Source organism: Bicyclus anynana, chromosome 20 (assembly GCF_947172395.1).
Source record: "Bicyclus anynana chromosome 20, ilBicAnyn1.1, whole genome shotgun sequence".
Classification (NCBI taxonomy): Eukaryota; Metazoa; Arthropoda; class Insecta; order Lepidoptera; family Nymphalidae; genus Bicyclus; species Bicyclus anynana.
In genome coordinates this window covers 14,839,699-14,853,513 of record NC_069102.1, presented here as the reverse complement: position 1 = coordinate 14,853,513, position 13,815 = coordinate 14,839,699, and the positions used below count along the sequence as shown (strand labels likewise).

General features: G+C 36.3%; 1 protein-coding gene across 1 annotated transcript; it reads right to left on the bottom strand.

Annotated features, from left to right (window-relative positions):
- Positions 1-1,694: 1,694 nt before the first annotated feature.
- Positions 1,695-12,711, bottom strand: LOC112050493 (uncharacterized). The gene is made up of 8 exons (XM_052887976.1): positions 12,667-12,711; positions 11,938-12,382; positions 10,993-11,221; positions 10,297-10,427; positions 9,602-10,109; positions 8,000-8,063; positions 3,533-4,634; positions 1,695-3,047 (listed from the first exon to the last, which is right to left on the bottom strand). Exons 1-8 carry the CDS (start codon positions 12,709-12,711, stop codon positions 1,789-1,791), a joined length of 3,783 nt encoding a protein of 1,260 aa, XP_052743936.1. The 3' UTR covers positions 1,695-1,788.
- Between the last annotated feature and the right edge of the window lie 1,104 nt (positions 12,712-13,815).

Here is a 13,815-nt window from a genome sequence, read left to right as displayed (position 1 = left end):
GTAAATTTAAATAATGTCTATCGCTTTAACGTTATCAGTCGTTTTAAATTGACTTTTTCTTTTTATTAATTTTTCTTGAATCGAATTTGAATATTTGCCCGACTACTTGGGCTTAGATAAAATAATATTTAAAGATCAATGTCAGATTCACCGACGGCTTCATACTTTTTGAAGTAAGTCTAAAAGAGGGTGTAACACGTTAGCAAGTTATACTCCGTACTAGGTAGGTGCTCGTAGGTATATGCGTTACAAGCGGATAAGTATCACATGCTTTATGGAAATCGTCAGGACGAACCCTTTTTTTTTTATTTAAAAATTAGCCCTTGACTACAATCTCACCTGATGGTAAGTGATGATGCAATCTAAGATGCGGGCTAATTTGTTAGGAGAAGGATGAAAATCCACACCCATTTTTTTATTTCTACACGACATCGTACCGGAACGCTAAATCGCTTGGCGGTACGTCTTTGTCGGTAGGGTGGTAATAAGAAAATCTCAATCGGACCAGCCGGGGATCGAACCCAGGACGGTGTTCAAGACCCACTGCGCCACGGAGGCCGTCAAAATGCGACCCTGCGACCCGTAGAATTTTCCCTATGTTGGCAGGTATCTACTCATGCTATGTGATGTCCACCTGCAATTTGCTGGTGTCGCGGAGAAGGTTCACCCTATTTCTTTCTAGGAATTCGTGTTCAGTAGTGTTTTAAATTACAGTCAGGTGCATATATTACGCGCTCTAAATAGGAGACTCTAAACACCAATTATAATAATAATAATTCATACTAATATTATTTACTTATGATATTGACTGATTAATTATCACTTTCACCCATTTCAACAGCCCACTGCAGAACCAGGCATCTGTCTTGAGTCATCTCTGAGCTCAGACCCACCACGCTGCTCTGATGCGGGTTGGCGGGCTTGGTGAGACACAGTTTGATTTTGCGATTACCAATATCAAATGATAAAGATACCGGAACCGACATCTTCTCTCTGAGGTATACCACAAACGTCCTGACTCAGGGCTGACAATTTGTACTGTCAATTTCTTAGAAGTAAGAAAAATTCAGAGTTTCATAGCCCAGCCCCGGACTGTAACCCAGGACCTCGTGAGCCGAAGTGGCATAGGCGGATCACTCGACGAACAAACACAACAAGCTAGCACACATAAGATTTACCCGAGCTGTTGTTTTGTTAACATGCATAGGTATTCATATCGTAGGTAGGCAGGTACCACCTTCTACTTGCATCCTTGCATAACTCCTTCGTCGGTTTAGGGTAGGTACTCGTGGCCTAGCCTTTACTGAGAGTGTCCTAGATTTGACCAGGACCGTTTGCCATGGCCTTTCCCTTACAACATGTGGGAAGCGGTTTAAATAAATTCAATTAAAAAAAACATTGAGGTAATACTCACTAGGCGCAATTTTACTAGACGACCTATTTGCAATGTATGTATGTGAATATTTTCCATCATTTATTTCTTATCTTGAATAAATAACAGATGAGGGTATTTCCTATGCTGGATCTCATACTATGATAGGATTTATGTGCAACATTCGATTACAAATGACATCAAATGAGATTATTGTCAATATAATTGGCGATAGTTACAAAGATAAATATAGCGTATCTTACTATTCAAATAAGCAGTTACACTATTATGTGAGAAGAAAAGGAAATAATCAGAATCAAAATCAATTTTTCATAACTCTATTTATACCATTATTTTACAAAGCACAAAACAAAATAAATTACACTCGATCATAAAATAAACAAAAAGAATACTTTTTAATAATGATAACCAGTCATAGGATCGAATCGTTGTGGTTGCTTTGGACCAGTGAAGTCTTCACCGACAACCTTTTCAGTACTCGTCGGTCCAACGTATACATTACGGTGGTTCGCTTCAGGTTCGTACGTCATACCAGATCTCACAATACCCGGTCCTAATCCAAAACTTGAAGTAGGTATAATTTTAGGGAATGCGTCAGTTTTGCCATAAGTATCAGGATATCCAGAAGTCGCTTCATTTATAAAATATGGTCTTATTGTCTGTGTTGGTAATAAAGAAATAGGCGATTTTGTTGAAGGTGTCCCAAATACTGTAGTTGTTTTGGTTTGGTATGAAGATGGGTCTCTTTCAGGTGTTACGCTGATGTGCTGAGTGGTACTGATACGAGATGGGAAATCGGTCGGTGCAGCCGTCGAGGATGTGTAAGATGTGCTGGAATCAACAATAATAAAAGGCTTTTTCGCGTTTTGGTAAAAATATCCATCTTTATCTGAAACAAGGGGGTTTCGTATTTTTTCTTCGTAATATGGTTGCTGGCCAGACGTAAACTCAAGTGAATGTATGTCATCGTCCCCAAAGGTTGATTTGTCTATTGGTTTAAAGTTTTCCTGAATGAAGCCCGCTCGTGTAGGATCATTTTCGGAATTTTCTTCATTTTCTTGTTCATCGAAATATGTCATCTCATCATCTTTTCTTGAAACATATGGCGTCAAAAACGGTTTTGCTGTTACCTTTTCTTTTTTATTTTCTTCCAATAATTTATCATAATCTGCGCTTATACCAGAAAATCTTGTAGGGAATAATTCGATCTTATCTGTATCATGGCTTTGTGGTGGAAAATATTCATACCCTGACATGGACTGGGAGTTAGTTTCATCTAATTTATCCGATGTTAATGATACATCTAGTTTTGGTGTAGTGCTACCGAAATTATTTGGTTCGTCAGAGTTAATATTATATTGCTGTTTTTGTGATAAAAGTTGGTTATTATTTTTATTTAAGTATGGCGAATCAGTGTTTTGTAAACCACTGTCGTACGGTATATTATCGTCATGGTTTTCGTTTTGTTTATTTGTTTCAATGTTATTTTTAAACTCTTCTTCATTAGTTATCTGTGAATCTTCATAACTTTTTATTTCATCACGGATTTTCATTTTCATTTCTTTTACTGCAGGATAACTGCCTCGATTTATGATATTTGAAGATTTATATCCTTGATGCTTGTTAGTCCTATATTTTTCTTCATTATAAGAACCTAGAAATTAAATATATTATATAAAAAAAAAAATATTTTATGTAAATTTTGAATGTAATATTTCATTTTCATAATAAACGAGGTTTTATTATATCATGAAACATAGAGCAAATGAAATAGGCTTAGACGTTTAGTACATCAAGTAACATTGTGACGTCACAAAATGGACAACAGCGTTTTAGACGTTTGGAAAATTTTAAAAGACACATGATTTTAAATTAAATTTAATAAGAAATCCTTAACTTTTATTAATTAATATCGCAATAATTATGCAAAATTACCTAAATTTTAATTTAAAAATTACCTGTTTATATTAATTTTGATTTGAGTCAACTTACCTAAACTAAACTAACTATTGTTAAAGGAAACTTTAGATTTACAAGTCATATTTAAATACTATTTAAATTAATAACACGTGATCCGAAGTTTGCATTTAAATTTTTTACTTATACTTAAATAATTTTAGTAAGATATATAAAATTTACCATCATCGTAAATCCCAGCTTCTTCATCTTTTGCGGCTTGTTCTATAACTTTTAAAATAGCATCTGGTATTGGTGGTGCTGTTGGTAAATGGGCACCTTTTGGTAAAAATCCATTTTCATCTGCAGTATAGTCTACTTGATAAACATTACCATCATCTCCTATGTACGAGTATGACCCTTTTGCTTTTACTCCATTTGTTGTTATTCCTTCTTCATCAGCGTGTATTCCATTTGAAGTATCATAACCGTAAGCATAGCCTTCAGGGGTTAAAGTTTGGCCGTAGTTAATAATAGTAGCTTGTCTATCTGACTCAGCTTGAACACGTTCTGGCCTATGAGATCTAATATTGTCTAATGCAGAATATTCTTTATCGGTTATTTGAATTGGAACATTATTTAAATTTTGAGGGTCTACTGAAGAACTATAAATACCTGATGGTATGTTATCATGAACCATTGTAGGAAAAAGGTTTTTAACGGAAGGTGTAGAAGATATTAGATTTTGTGGCTGACTGGTAGGGTTCAACGAAGATGAGTGTTGATTAATGATAGAATCAGGGTGAATAAATTTATGATCGTCGCTTAAATGATTTTCATTGATAACTGGCGTTGAAGATTTGCCATCAACCACACTTTCTTTGTTATCAACTTTTCCACTGTAAGGTGGTAAATAAGCCCTATTATTGTCATCCAATATTGAAGGACCTGGTTGAAAGTTCTGAATTTTCTGAGGATCTGAAATATAATCAACTTTTTGGATACCAGGAGTTGATTGAGAAATCGATTGAAGTTTTGGTAATGGGGAAGATTGATCAAAATATGAAGACGTTGTTTTTGTAGGAGGATTATTGTAATTCTGTGGTCTATGCGTAGATATTTCCTCAAAAATGTTGTTTACTTGATTCGGACCGGCTCGATCAATTCCTATTACGAGCTCAGGGCTTTTAGTAAATTTTCCATCATGAATTACAGACTCAGGTTTTGGTAATTCTAGTGGAACACGTATAGCTCCAGGACTACCACCAGAGTAAGCCGACCCAACAGGTGGCAGATACGTCCGGTCTAGCTTATCCGCAAATGTTACACCTATAATCAAAAGCACCTGTAACGAAAAAAAATAATCAGAATAAGAGGTATTGATAATAAAAAGGTAGAGATAAAAAGATGAAAATTTAGTTCTCAATCGAACTTTTTAACACGGTCGTTCGATTGATATTATAAAAGAACATCAGTTATTCACCAAATCATTTTCTGTATAAAACGTTAACTCCACGTATTGACTGTCAGTAAAAATACGATTAACATACCTATAGTTAGCAATAAATTAAATACTTTTGATTTCATAAAAAACATCGAAGCAGAAGTGGCGAATAAGAAAATGTAGAAGAAATGAAAAATGAAAAATACTTAATATGTACAGATCAGTAATGAAAGTTTTCAGTGACACCATTAAAAAAAATTAAAATAGTTGTAAGTGGGTATCCTGGTAGCGACTCCGCAACTAGAAAACCATGACCTCTAGTTACTAGGGGCTAGGTAAAACTTTGTAGCTGGTTTGGATTTTCTTATAATACCTACTGTAAAAATTGATTTTTTGTTAAAAAAATTAAATAAATTCATTGATTTTTTTTTGACTTTTTATCTTCAAAAATGTTAAACATGAAACAAACCCAAATCGTCTCCATGTCTGATGCTTCTGCAACAGGAACTGATACCGATATGTGCTGCATCCCATCTACATATGCTTTTTATACTGTCCTTACAGAGTCTTTGTCTGCTCTGTCCGTGATCGTGTCGGATGGACACACGCGTGACAAGGTTTAATTGTTGCGAGAGCGGAGCTATCAAAGATAAGTGAACTTCATACGACGCATCTATCTGCACACCACATACTACAACAAGAAGGACGAGTCTATCTGTGCGTTGACGGAATTATGTGAACTTCGTTTTATGTTATTAATTAAGTTTTGTTTTTGTCATTTAGTTTAAAATCTATTGAAATACGGTAAACACTTTTTATGGATTAAAGTACCCAATTTCGTAAAAGTGTAGCAAACAAAAAAATACATTTGCTTTCATAACTATAGAAGTTTATTTATGTTTGTGTTGCTAAACTGGATACCTGTTTAATCATATCAATCACAATCACAGCGTCATCATATCAATCTAACATCCAATCCATCCGTTGGTAAGTTACTTAACTTAGTTGGTAAGTTAATTATAAGTGACTATATAAGATAAATTAAACTTTTTACCAACGGCGGAAAATTAAAATGTATTTTAGTTATTTCTAGCTAGCATTTGGCTGCATCAATCATGGTTAGATAAAAACCTATTTCAATCAGTATGTGTTTAAGTTACCATTTTAAAAAATGAGTTATAATTTCTGACTCTTAAAAAACAATTATAAATATCAAACAATAAAATGGAAATCTACATACATAAATTTAACCGAAGCTTCTCTATTTTAGTCAGAGTTAGAACATGAGCCAGTATCTTTATTGTTTGGCCGGATACAATTATCACCTCTATGTGGAAATTGCTTCCTAGATTGATTGTTTGACAAATTTCAATAAAGTATAATTCAAGCAAAGTCGCAGCTAATCCTTATACGGTATCAATTCGGTCACGTCACATCAATCAGCAGCTGATCCGGTCACCGTACGTGACGCTCGCGGGCCGTGACCCCGGGGAGGAGTCGACGATGCCCCATCCCCGCCGCCACACACGAGTGGCGTGGGGAGCAGCGAGGGAAGTGAGCAGAGAGGTTGTGTGGCCACGTTAATCGTTCTGTATTTCATGCCGCTCGTCCTGTCCACCGGGTGAAAGTCAGGCTAGTACGGGACTACGTGTGTGGACGGACGGGCGACATCGCGGCAGCGCGAGCAGCATAGTGTGGCTCCGGCATTAGGGCAAGCTGTAATGAAATTGAAAGTGTCAGTGCGTGACGCAGCGGTTGCCTCAACTGCTCTTATGTTTGACGTGGGACTGAAATCTGAAAGGACGCAGATTTGAACTTCGGTTGACTGCCGATGGACTCACGATGTTAATATCTAGTGCTCATCTCTGCATACTCTCCTTTCTAATATTAATTGGATTTCGCTTACAAAATGTATTTTTTATTTGTACCTAATTCTTATTTTTAAACGACTTTAAAAAAATTTTTTCTTTCTCAATTTGAGGTTCTTATTTGGACGCATATGTTTGTTTTTATTGTTTGTTAACTTCGTCATTTCCTAACCGATTTTGAAAATTCTTTTTTTGTTTGAAAAAGTTCCAGATTGTTCTCATTTAATTTTCATGAGAATCAGTTCAGTAATTCTGTGTTAAAATGAAAATAACGATTTTCTTGTACTGTGGCGCTATCGTTCACTATGCTAATGTACACATTAAAAACAAAAAAATAAAATCTTTTTATCAAAAAAAATTAAACCTTCAAAATCCCAAACCAAAAACGAAATATCGTATGTGCTACCTTCTGATCACTTTGAAGGCGGTACCTACCAAACCAGTGACGTATTAATTAAAGCCATTTCTGCCAAACCCACGGGAGAGAACTGTCTTTAAATCCTAAAACTTTTTAATTTAATCGGCTTAAGTTAATGCATCACTGTGTTGGCACCGCCTCTATTATAAGAATATTTGCCTTATTCCTCTTTCTTTTTAAAAATGGCTAATATTCCCGTTCCCCTCCAAGTAGTCGTAAAGCACTGTTAGGGGTGGGTACGACAGTACACCAGCGGCCGGGGACCGAACCACCACCTCGCGTTTAAGTACAAAATATACGTAATTTTTTTGCTCAAGTTGGTTGGCTCAAAGTAGTAGAAAGCTGTAATACATATTTGTAATACAGCTTTCTTGTACATGTATTACAGCTTTCTAACTACTAAACACTTTGAGCAAAACCACGGACGGACAGATGTACAACGGAACTAGAAGTGCCGCGTGTATCTATGTGAATCCGAAATCAGATCACGAAAATTACGTGCAAGCTAGAGAAGACATTTTTTCCAACTCTTTATATTCTGCATTCGGACTCACCAGGCGATGAGCCTACGTGAATTAAACTATCACAATTTTTAAAAAAATATTTAGTTGATTCGCGGTAGATGCGAACAAACTGTCACTCGAGGAGATACGTGCGCCGCTGCCGTCTGGGAGCTGAATGCGCCAGATGGCGCCTGTGACGTCTGCGGGGAAAATGTATTGTTGGTGCAACAGTTGACGTAAGAACAACGTGTTTTAGTCGGCCTATTCGGATTCCGGATTTCCCACAAAAATAAAAAATATGGAAAGAAAATTAGGCGAGTTGTAATGTATTTTTTGTATATTTTCTCCCCTAAATATATTATACTTTCTTTTTCATGCTTCATGCATTATTGTAGTCGCAGTTTATCCGAAAATTGTTAAAGATAGTAAATAGATTTTGTGTGACTATACGGGTGAATTTAATATTTTTTTCCTTACCTGCTTTTTTTTAGAGATGACCATAGGCTTCTTTTTTTCTCGATAATGCAAATAATATGAGTTGCTATAGACATTAAATCTTTGTTTAAAAGTTTCCTCCTTTTATCGAATTTTATTTTTGTAAAAAATAATTCCTCCTTTATTGAAAAACAGAATTAAATAGGGCTTGAAATTTTCATGAAAGTCTGTCACTTTTACCGTTAAAATGTGAAAATCATTAACAGTGATGAAAGTTTTTTGAATCTTTTTTCTTTTTGAAATTTTCTTGCGGATGCAGGCACAGGCAATTGCTGAATCTTCGAGGACTTATCTCCGGAGGTCCAAAGACTCCTCGAATGTAATCGTATCACCTGGAAATCCTCGTAAGGAGGCAAATGACTGTGTTTGCGTCCGGCTTTCCTACGGCGGGTTGGATACTCCTCAACCTCTCTCGACCTCTCCGCCGCCTCCTTCTGTGACATCACAATCTCGCAAAAGGGTAACACGGCTTCATAGGATTTCTCATTATGCGTCATGGCTTTAATGACGCTCGGCAGAGATAGGTCTCGACCAATTGTAGCCACTCTCCACTGGTATCTTCCCAAGTAGGCATGTCCCGAAAAACCTTTGTAACGTGATTATGCCGTGTCTCCTTTGTACCTGTACCGGTGGGATGCTTCACCGGTAAATTACTACTTGCTTGTTGAAATGGTTTTCTATCATATCTTACTTTTAGCTCTTATTTCATTTCACACCTTGTGAAATACAAATGTCATCGTGAATTTATTTAATGCGGCTATAAAAATCTCTCAAGCAGTCTCAAATTAGGATAAATATCTACTAATTAAACATAATGTAAATTATAATCTAATTTATTGTAATTAAAACCATTAATTATATAATTTTAGAAAAGGATTGTCAACGAAATCATTTATGTAATTATTGCCAATATACTCGTAGTTTGAACTTACAAGTTGTATCAGAATAAAAAAGTTAGTTTTAAATTTCAATATGTAAAAAAATTTTTAAAATCTATTAAAATGTAATTTTTGTACAACTTACTCGTAGTTGCTTCAATTGATATTTTACTTAATTACGTGTTTAAGAAAACTTGTTTATTTTTAGATAATTTCTGGATTAAATATATAATAATTATAATAATCTGATTTTAATAATGAGGAAACCTTAAAGATAGAAATAATAGCCTGATTTTATGAAACTGTTGTTGTAATAACAGTTCCATAAAATCAAATATTAAAAAAACCTTTTATTCTTATGTACTAATGTCGATGATCATGTCTATAATATTATAATTTTTTCACTTATTTTAAGCATATTATTATTAAACACATTACATGAAACTTGTAATATTATGCATTGCTTTAACTTTGTGTAATACTATAGAGCTATGTCAAATTAAAATTTTAAATTACTATATGCTACTTCCTTTTCACTTAAATACTTTTGAAAATCAATATTTTATTTTGTATAATGTAAATAAAGGTTTATTTAAAAATGAAAATAAAACTTCATAATTATATTATTAATAAATAATTATTGTTATTGGTACATTAGCTAGACGGATTTACAGATTACACATTGGTTTATAGCATTACTTAGAGCTAGGACTTGTTTCCATTCCTTTTGTACTCAGGCTTACGATTTCTAAGTACAACCACGGTTTTTTTGTTAGCTTTTGACTGACGATTGTCTGCAGGCGCCTTCCGCTTCACCGGTGGCAAGTATGCTTTGCTGACGGTAGTGGGCGTCACTTCTTGAATCAGAGTGTTCAGGACTGGAGTGTAGGTCTTCTGGTTGACTAGGATGGCTGGATATCTGTAGCCCGGGTTCCTGAACCGAGGTAACAGCGGGTTGGTGACGACCACTGCGTCTTCGTTAGTTGCGACTTGCTCGACGACCGTCGGCACGCTCGGGTGGTGTTCGACGACGGCAGGCACACTCGGGTGACTTTCGATGACGACAGGAGTGCTCGGGTGACTCGGGTGAATCGGGTGACTCGGGTGATTTTCGATGACGACAGGTGTACTGGGGTGACTCGGAACAACGCTAATCACTCCGATTTGCTGATTACCTACACCGTCTCCCCCGTATTTCAGTTCATCGTAAGAGCCTAGAATAAAAATTACAAAATATATTTTGCTTCCGTGTTAAAGAATACCGACTTTGCATAATTTTTGAGTGTAGTTTAATTTGATATTCAAAATAAAATCTACTTTTAGTGGGTTACATAAGTTTCTTTAGAAATTTTTATCTTCTCTTCTCTTCAGTTCTCAGCTCTTCAGAATATGATAACTTACCATCGTCATAAATGCCGGCCGCCTCATCTCTGGCGTTCTGTTCCAGTGAGCGAAGGATCTCCTCCGGAATGGGCGGCGGGACGGGGATGTGGTCACCGTGGGGTTGGAAGCCATTTTCATCAGCTGTGTAACTGAAAATAGGAAATTAATATTATTGACAGTAGACAATACTTATTCCGACGAAACTACATTCCATTTCTAAATCTGTATCATTATTACCGATACATCGTTACAGCATACAACCCTCGAGGTCGTGCTGCTAATTAATAAATATACCCTTGTTAAAATAGCACACACACTAGGTTGTATGTTTAACTCCTTTCAACTGCTCTACTTCTGCGCTGACGCTCCGACTTCCTGTATGAAAATGGTAGTTGATAACAATTTTTAATTAATTAACTCAAACTGTGTCCCGCCTATTGCCACTTCAACATCGCGACTCGTAAAGCTATGTCGGTAACTTTGGTTTTTCTACAGATCTCACCATTTCTGATTCGATCATGCAACCTTACTCCGAGTCTTAAGGTGCTGGAATAGCAATATCTCACCAGGTGCAGTGACTACATCAAGTGAGTCGCCGGGAATCGCTCGATGCCGGCTTTTAATCGCGATGTTTGGAAGTCTCTACAAAAGCTCTTTGTCTTGCAGTGGACGATGATGACGACAATGATTACTTGATAGAAATATGAATTTTACCTCATACTGTACTGGACACCATCGTCGCCGACGTAAGAGTATGCGCCATGGGCATTGACGCCGTGAGTGGCGACACCGTTCTCCTCCGCCCAAATGCCGTTCTCCGTGTCGTAGGCGTAAGCGTACGCGTCCCCTTCGCTCTTGTACTCTTGCCGCAGGACTGCAGCGTTCCTCTCTAACGCCGCTTGAGCGCGCTCCGGCCTCTGCTCGATCACTTGGTACCGGGGACCTGAATAATAAAAAGATTACATCAAATTCGCCGCAGCAGAAAAAGCTGAAACCGTTAAATGGCGCAAGTATGCCTCTCTGACTGAGAGTTACATATTTGTACCTTTTGCCGTGGAGATCCTTGGGCCATGGAGTCGCAGTGCCAAAAAATTTTACCGAATCATTTCACCGCGGCTAGTTGCCATGACTGGTCTGGCTCATTTTTTGAAATAGATCAGCATCAGCAAAGAATCAGCCTGGCTGTCCAGCGCGGAAATGCAGCCAGTATTCTTGCCACCGTTCCACGTGGGCATGATTTGTATAGTTATTAGGATAGGTTAGCTTAAGTTCTTTCTCATTAAAAAAGAAAAAAAATATATAAAAAACAAAAACAAATTAATTCGCCACATTAATCGAAAAATTAAACCACATTAAATAAAATTATCTGAAGTAAGCTTTACACAGAAACATTCGAAACAATGACTTTTTAGTGACTCTTCTACCAGCAGCTATGTCTAGCATGTGAGATCATACTTTAAGTTCTTTACTCTTATTAGCATTTTGTGGAATGATCCAAAAATGCATGCCCTGCGAAGCTATAAACTGTAATAAGATAACTTACATTTAGTTTCGTTAATCAATAACAATTTACACAGGCTAATAATTTTTCATCGACAAAGTTGACAGCTAACAAAACTTTTTGCAGATAAAACCTAGATAGTTATGTTAAAGCCTTACCAGGGTAGTGTACTTCTTTGTATTCCACTGGATTAGCGTTCTGGACATAAACATTTCCGCGGTTGCCGATACGGACGACGTCGTTCACTGCCGGGCTGTCCTCCACCACGACATCTAGCGGCCTGTTGTGCGCAGCACTCTCTGTCACCACATTGGTGACTACTGGTCTCTGCACTTCCACCACATTGGTCACTACTGGTCTTTGCACTTCCACCACGTTGGTGACTACTGGTCTCTGCACTTCCACCACATTGGTCAATACGGGTCTTTGAATTTCCTCGTGAGTCTGTCTTTGTAGCTCGTCATTGTCCAGGACCACTATGGGTCTGGAGACGGGAGCTTGGAGGATGACCCCGGAGCCAGCTGCCACATGGGGATTCGGTGGTAGATACGTCCTGTCAAGCTTTTCTCCGTGGGAGAAAGCTATTGTTGTTAATAACAGTATCTGAAAAGAAATTTATTAATTTAAGCTATTTATTTTATTCGCTAGATTAATTATGATATAACTTGTTACGTTTGTAACCAATTAAACGACTTCCTCATGTAAAACAAATTTTATTATAAACATTAAAATATTTAAAAGAAAATTTTTTTTTACCAATTTCATTCTCAACAAGCTACCAGTCGGATGCGTTTAGATTAAATGATGTAACGGAAATATTTTGATCTTTATTTATACCGAATCCTTGTTATATTGATCTACATTATTAATATGGCTCTTTATCTAACGAGTCGCGGCTCTGTTGCCTCATCCGAGCGCGAAGATGGACGCATCGCACGTAATTGTTTGAATGGCTTTATGCAACATGGCTAAGACGACAATTTAAAAAAATACCGAAACAAAATTGTTTTTTTTTTATTTTTCCATTTTTAATTTCTACTATTTTAATTAATTAACGTGCTAAAGGTCTAAAATCTTTCTACCCCTTGAACTTAGTAAAAAACTGATCTTCCTTGTTCCTTCAAAAATAAATTTAACAAAAGGGTAACTAAGTATACTTAAGAACATTTCTCTTAATATTGTCATCTTTTAAATCATCATTTAAATAGTATCATTTCAGTAAGCAACATTACAGAAAAAAGTTATAAAAATCGTGCTAGACTTTTAGTTTTAACCGCGCATTTTCCACTATACAGTTTTATATATAGATATTTTGATTAGGATTTTAGTTTAACTAATTTGTAAATGAAATTTGTAACTATTCCTGAAATAAATTTTTAAATACACAGGTAATAAAAATCTTGGGTAAGTAATCTTCTGTTTTAATTGGATTTTTTTTACATGAATAATATTCGCGTTCGTTACTAAGACTGTGTTAGTAGTTGGTACGACAATAGTTTAACGGGCGAACTTTTAACTTATAAAACTTTTAATTTAAGTTCTTTTGTCATGTCATTATTGATTTTTTGTCGCATTATTTTGCTTCTTTGTTGCATAAACTCATAATAATTTTCACAAGTCCCTTCAACGGCTGTCCAGAGCCGCAAATGAACCGAATAGTTGACAAGGCCGCAAACTGCGCATAGGCTTTATTTATGACCTTGTCAAGAATCCGATCTCGTGCGGCCTTCATATTTAAAAGTTACAACTAATTAGAGTATCCATCGAGTTATCGATCTAAACCGTTAATATAGTACCATTAGATCAATAAACTGTTTAAAGTAATTGTATGTCTTATTCAATAAATCCTGTAATTATAGTACCCGTCATAACAACCTTTGCCTTCTTTGACGCAGTTATAACTAGGTATGTTTTATAAGAGATTTGATACACGAGATTGAATTAATATGTATCCAGTGGTTGGTCATTTGTATCACGAGGCCTTGGGTTCGAATTCTGCGCCGGGGTGTGAAATATTGAGCCTTTCTTTCTTCCAA

What these genes read in the sequence shown, in the direction of transcription:
- LOC112050493 (XM_052887976.1), bottom strand. Translation starts at nt 12,711, where the DNA reads ATGCGTCCATCTTCGCGCTCGGATGAGGCAACAGAGCCGCGACTC. An exon ending in CAAAGAAGTACACTACCCTG is followed by an intron (nt 11,222 to 11,937) that starts GTAAGGCTTTAA and finishes TTTATTATTCAG; the next exon opens with GTCCCCGGTACCAAGTGATC. An exon ending in AGGAATGGAAACAAGTCCTA is followed by an intron (nt 8,064 to 9,601) that starts GCTCTAAGTAAT and finishes TAATGTCTATAG; the next exon opens with CAACTCATATTATTTGCATT.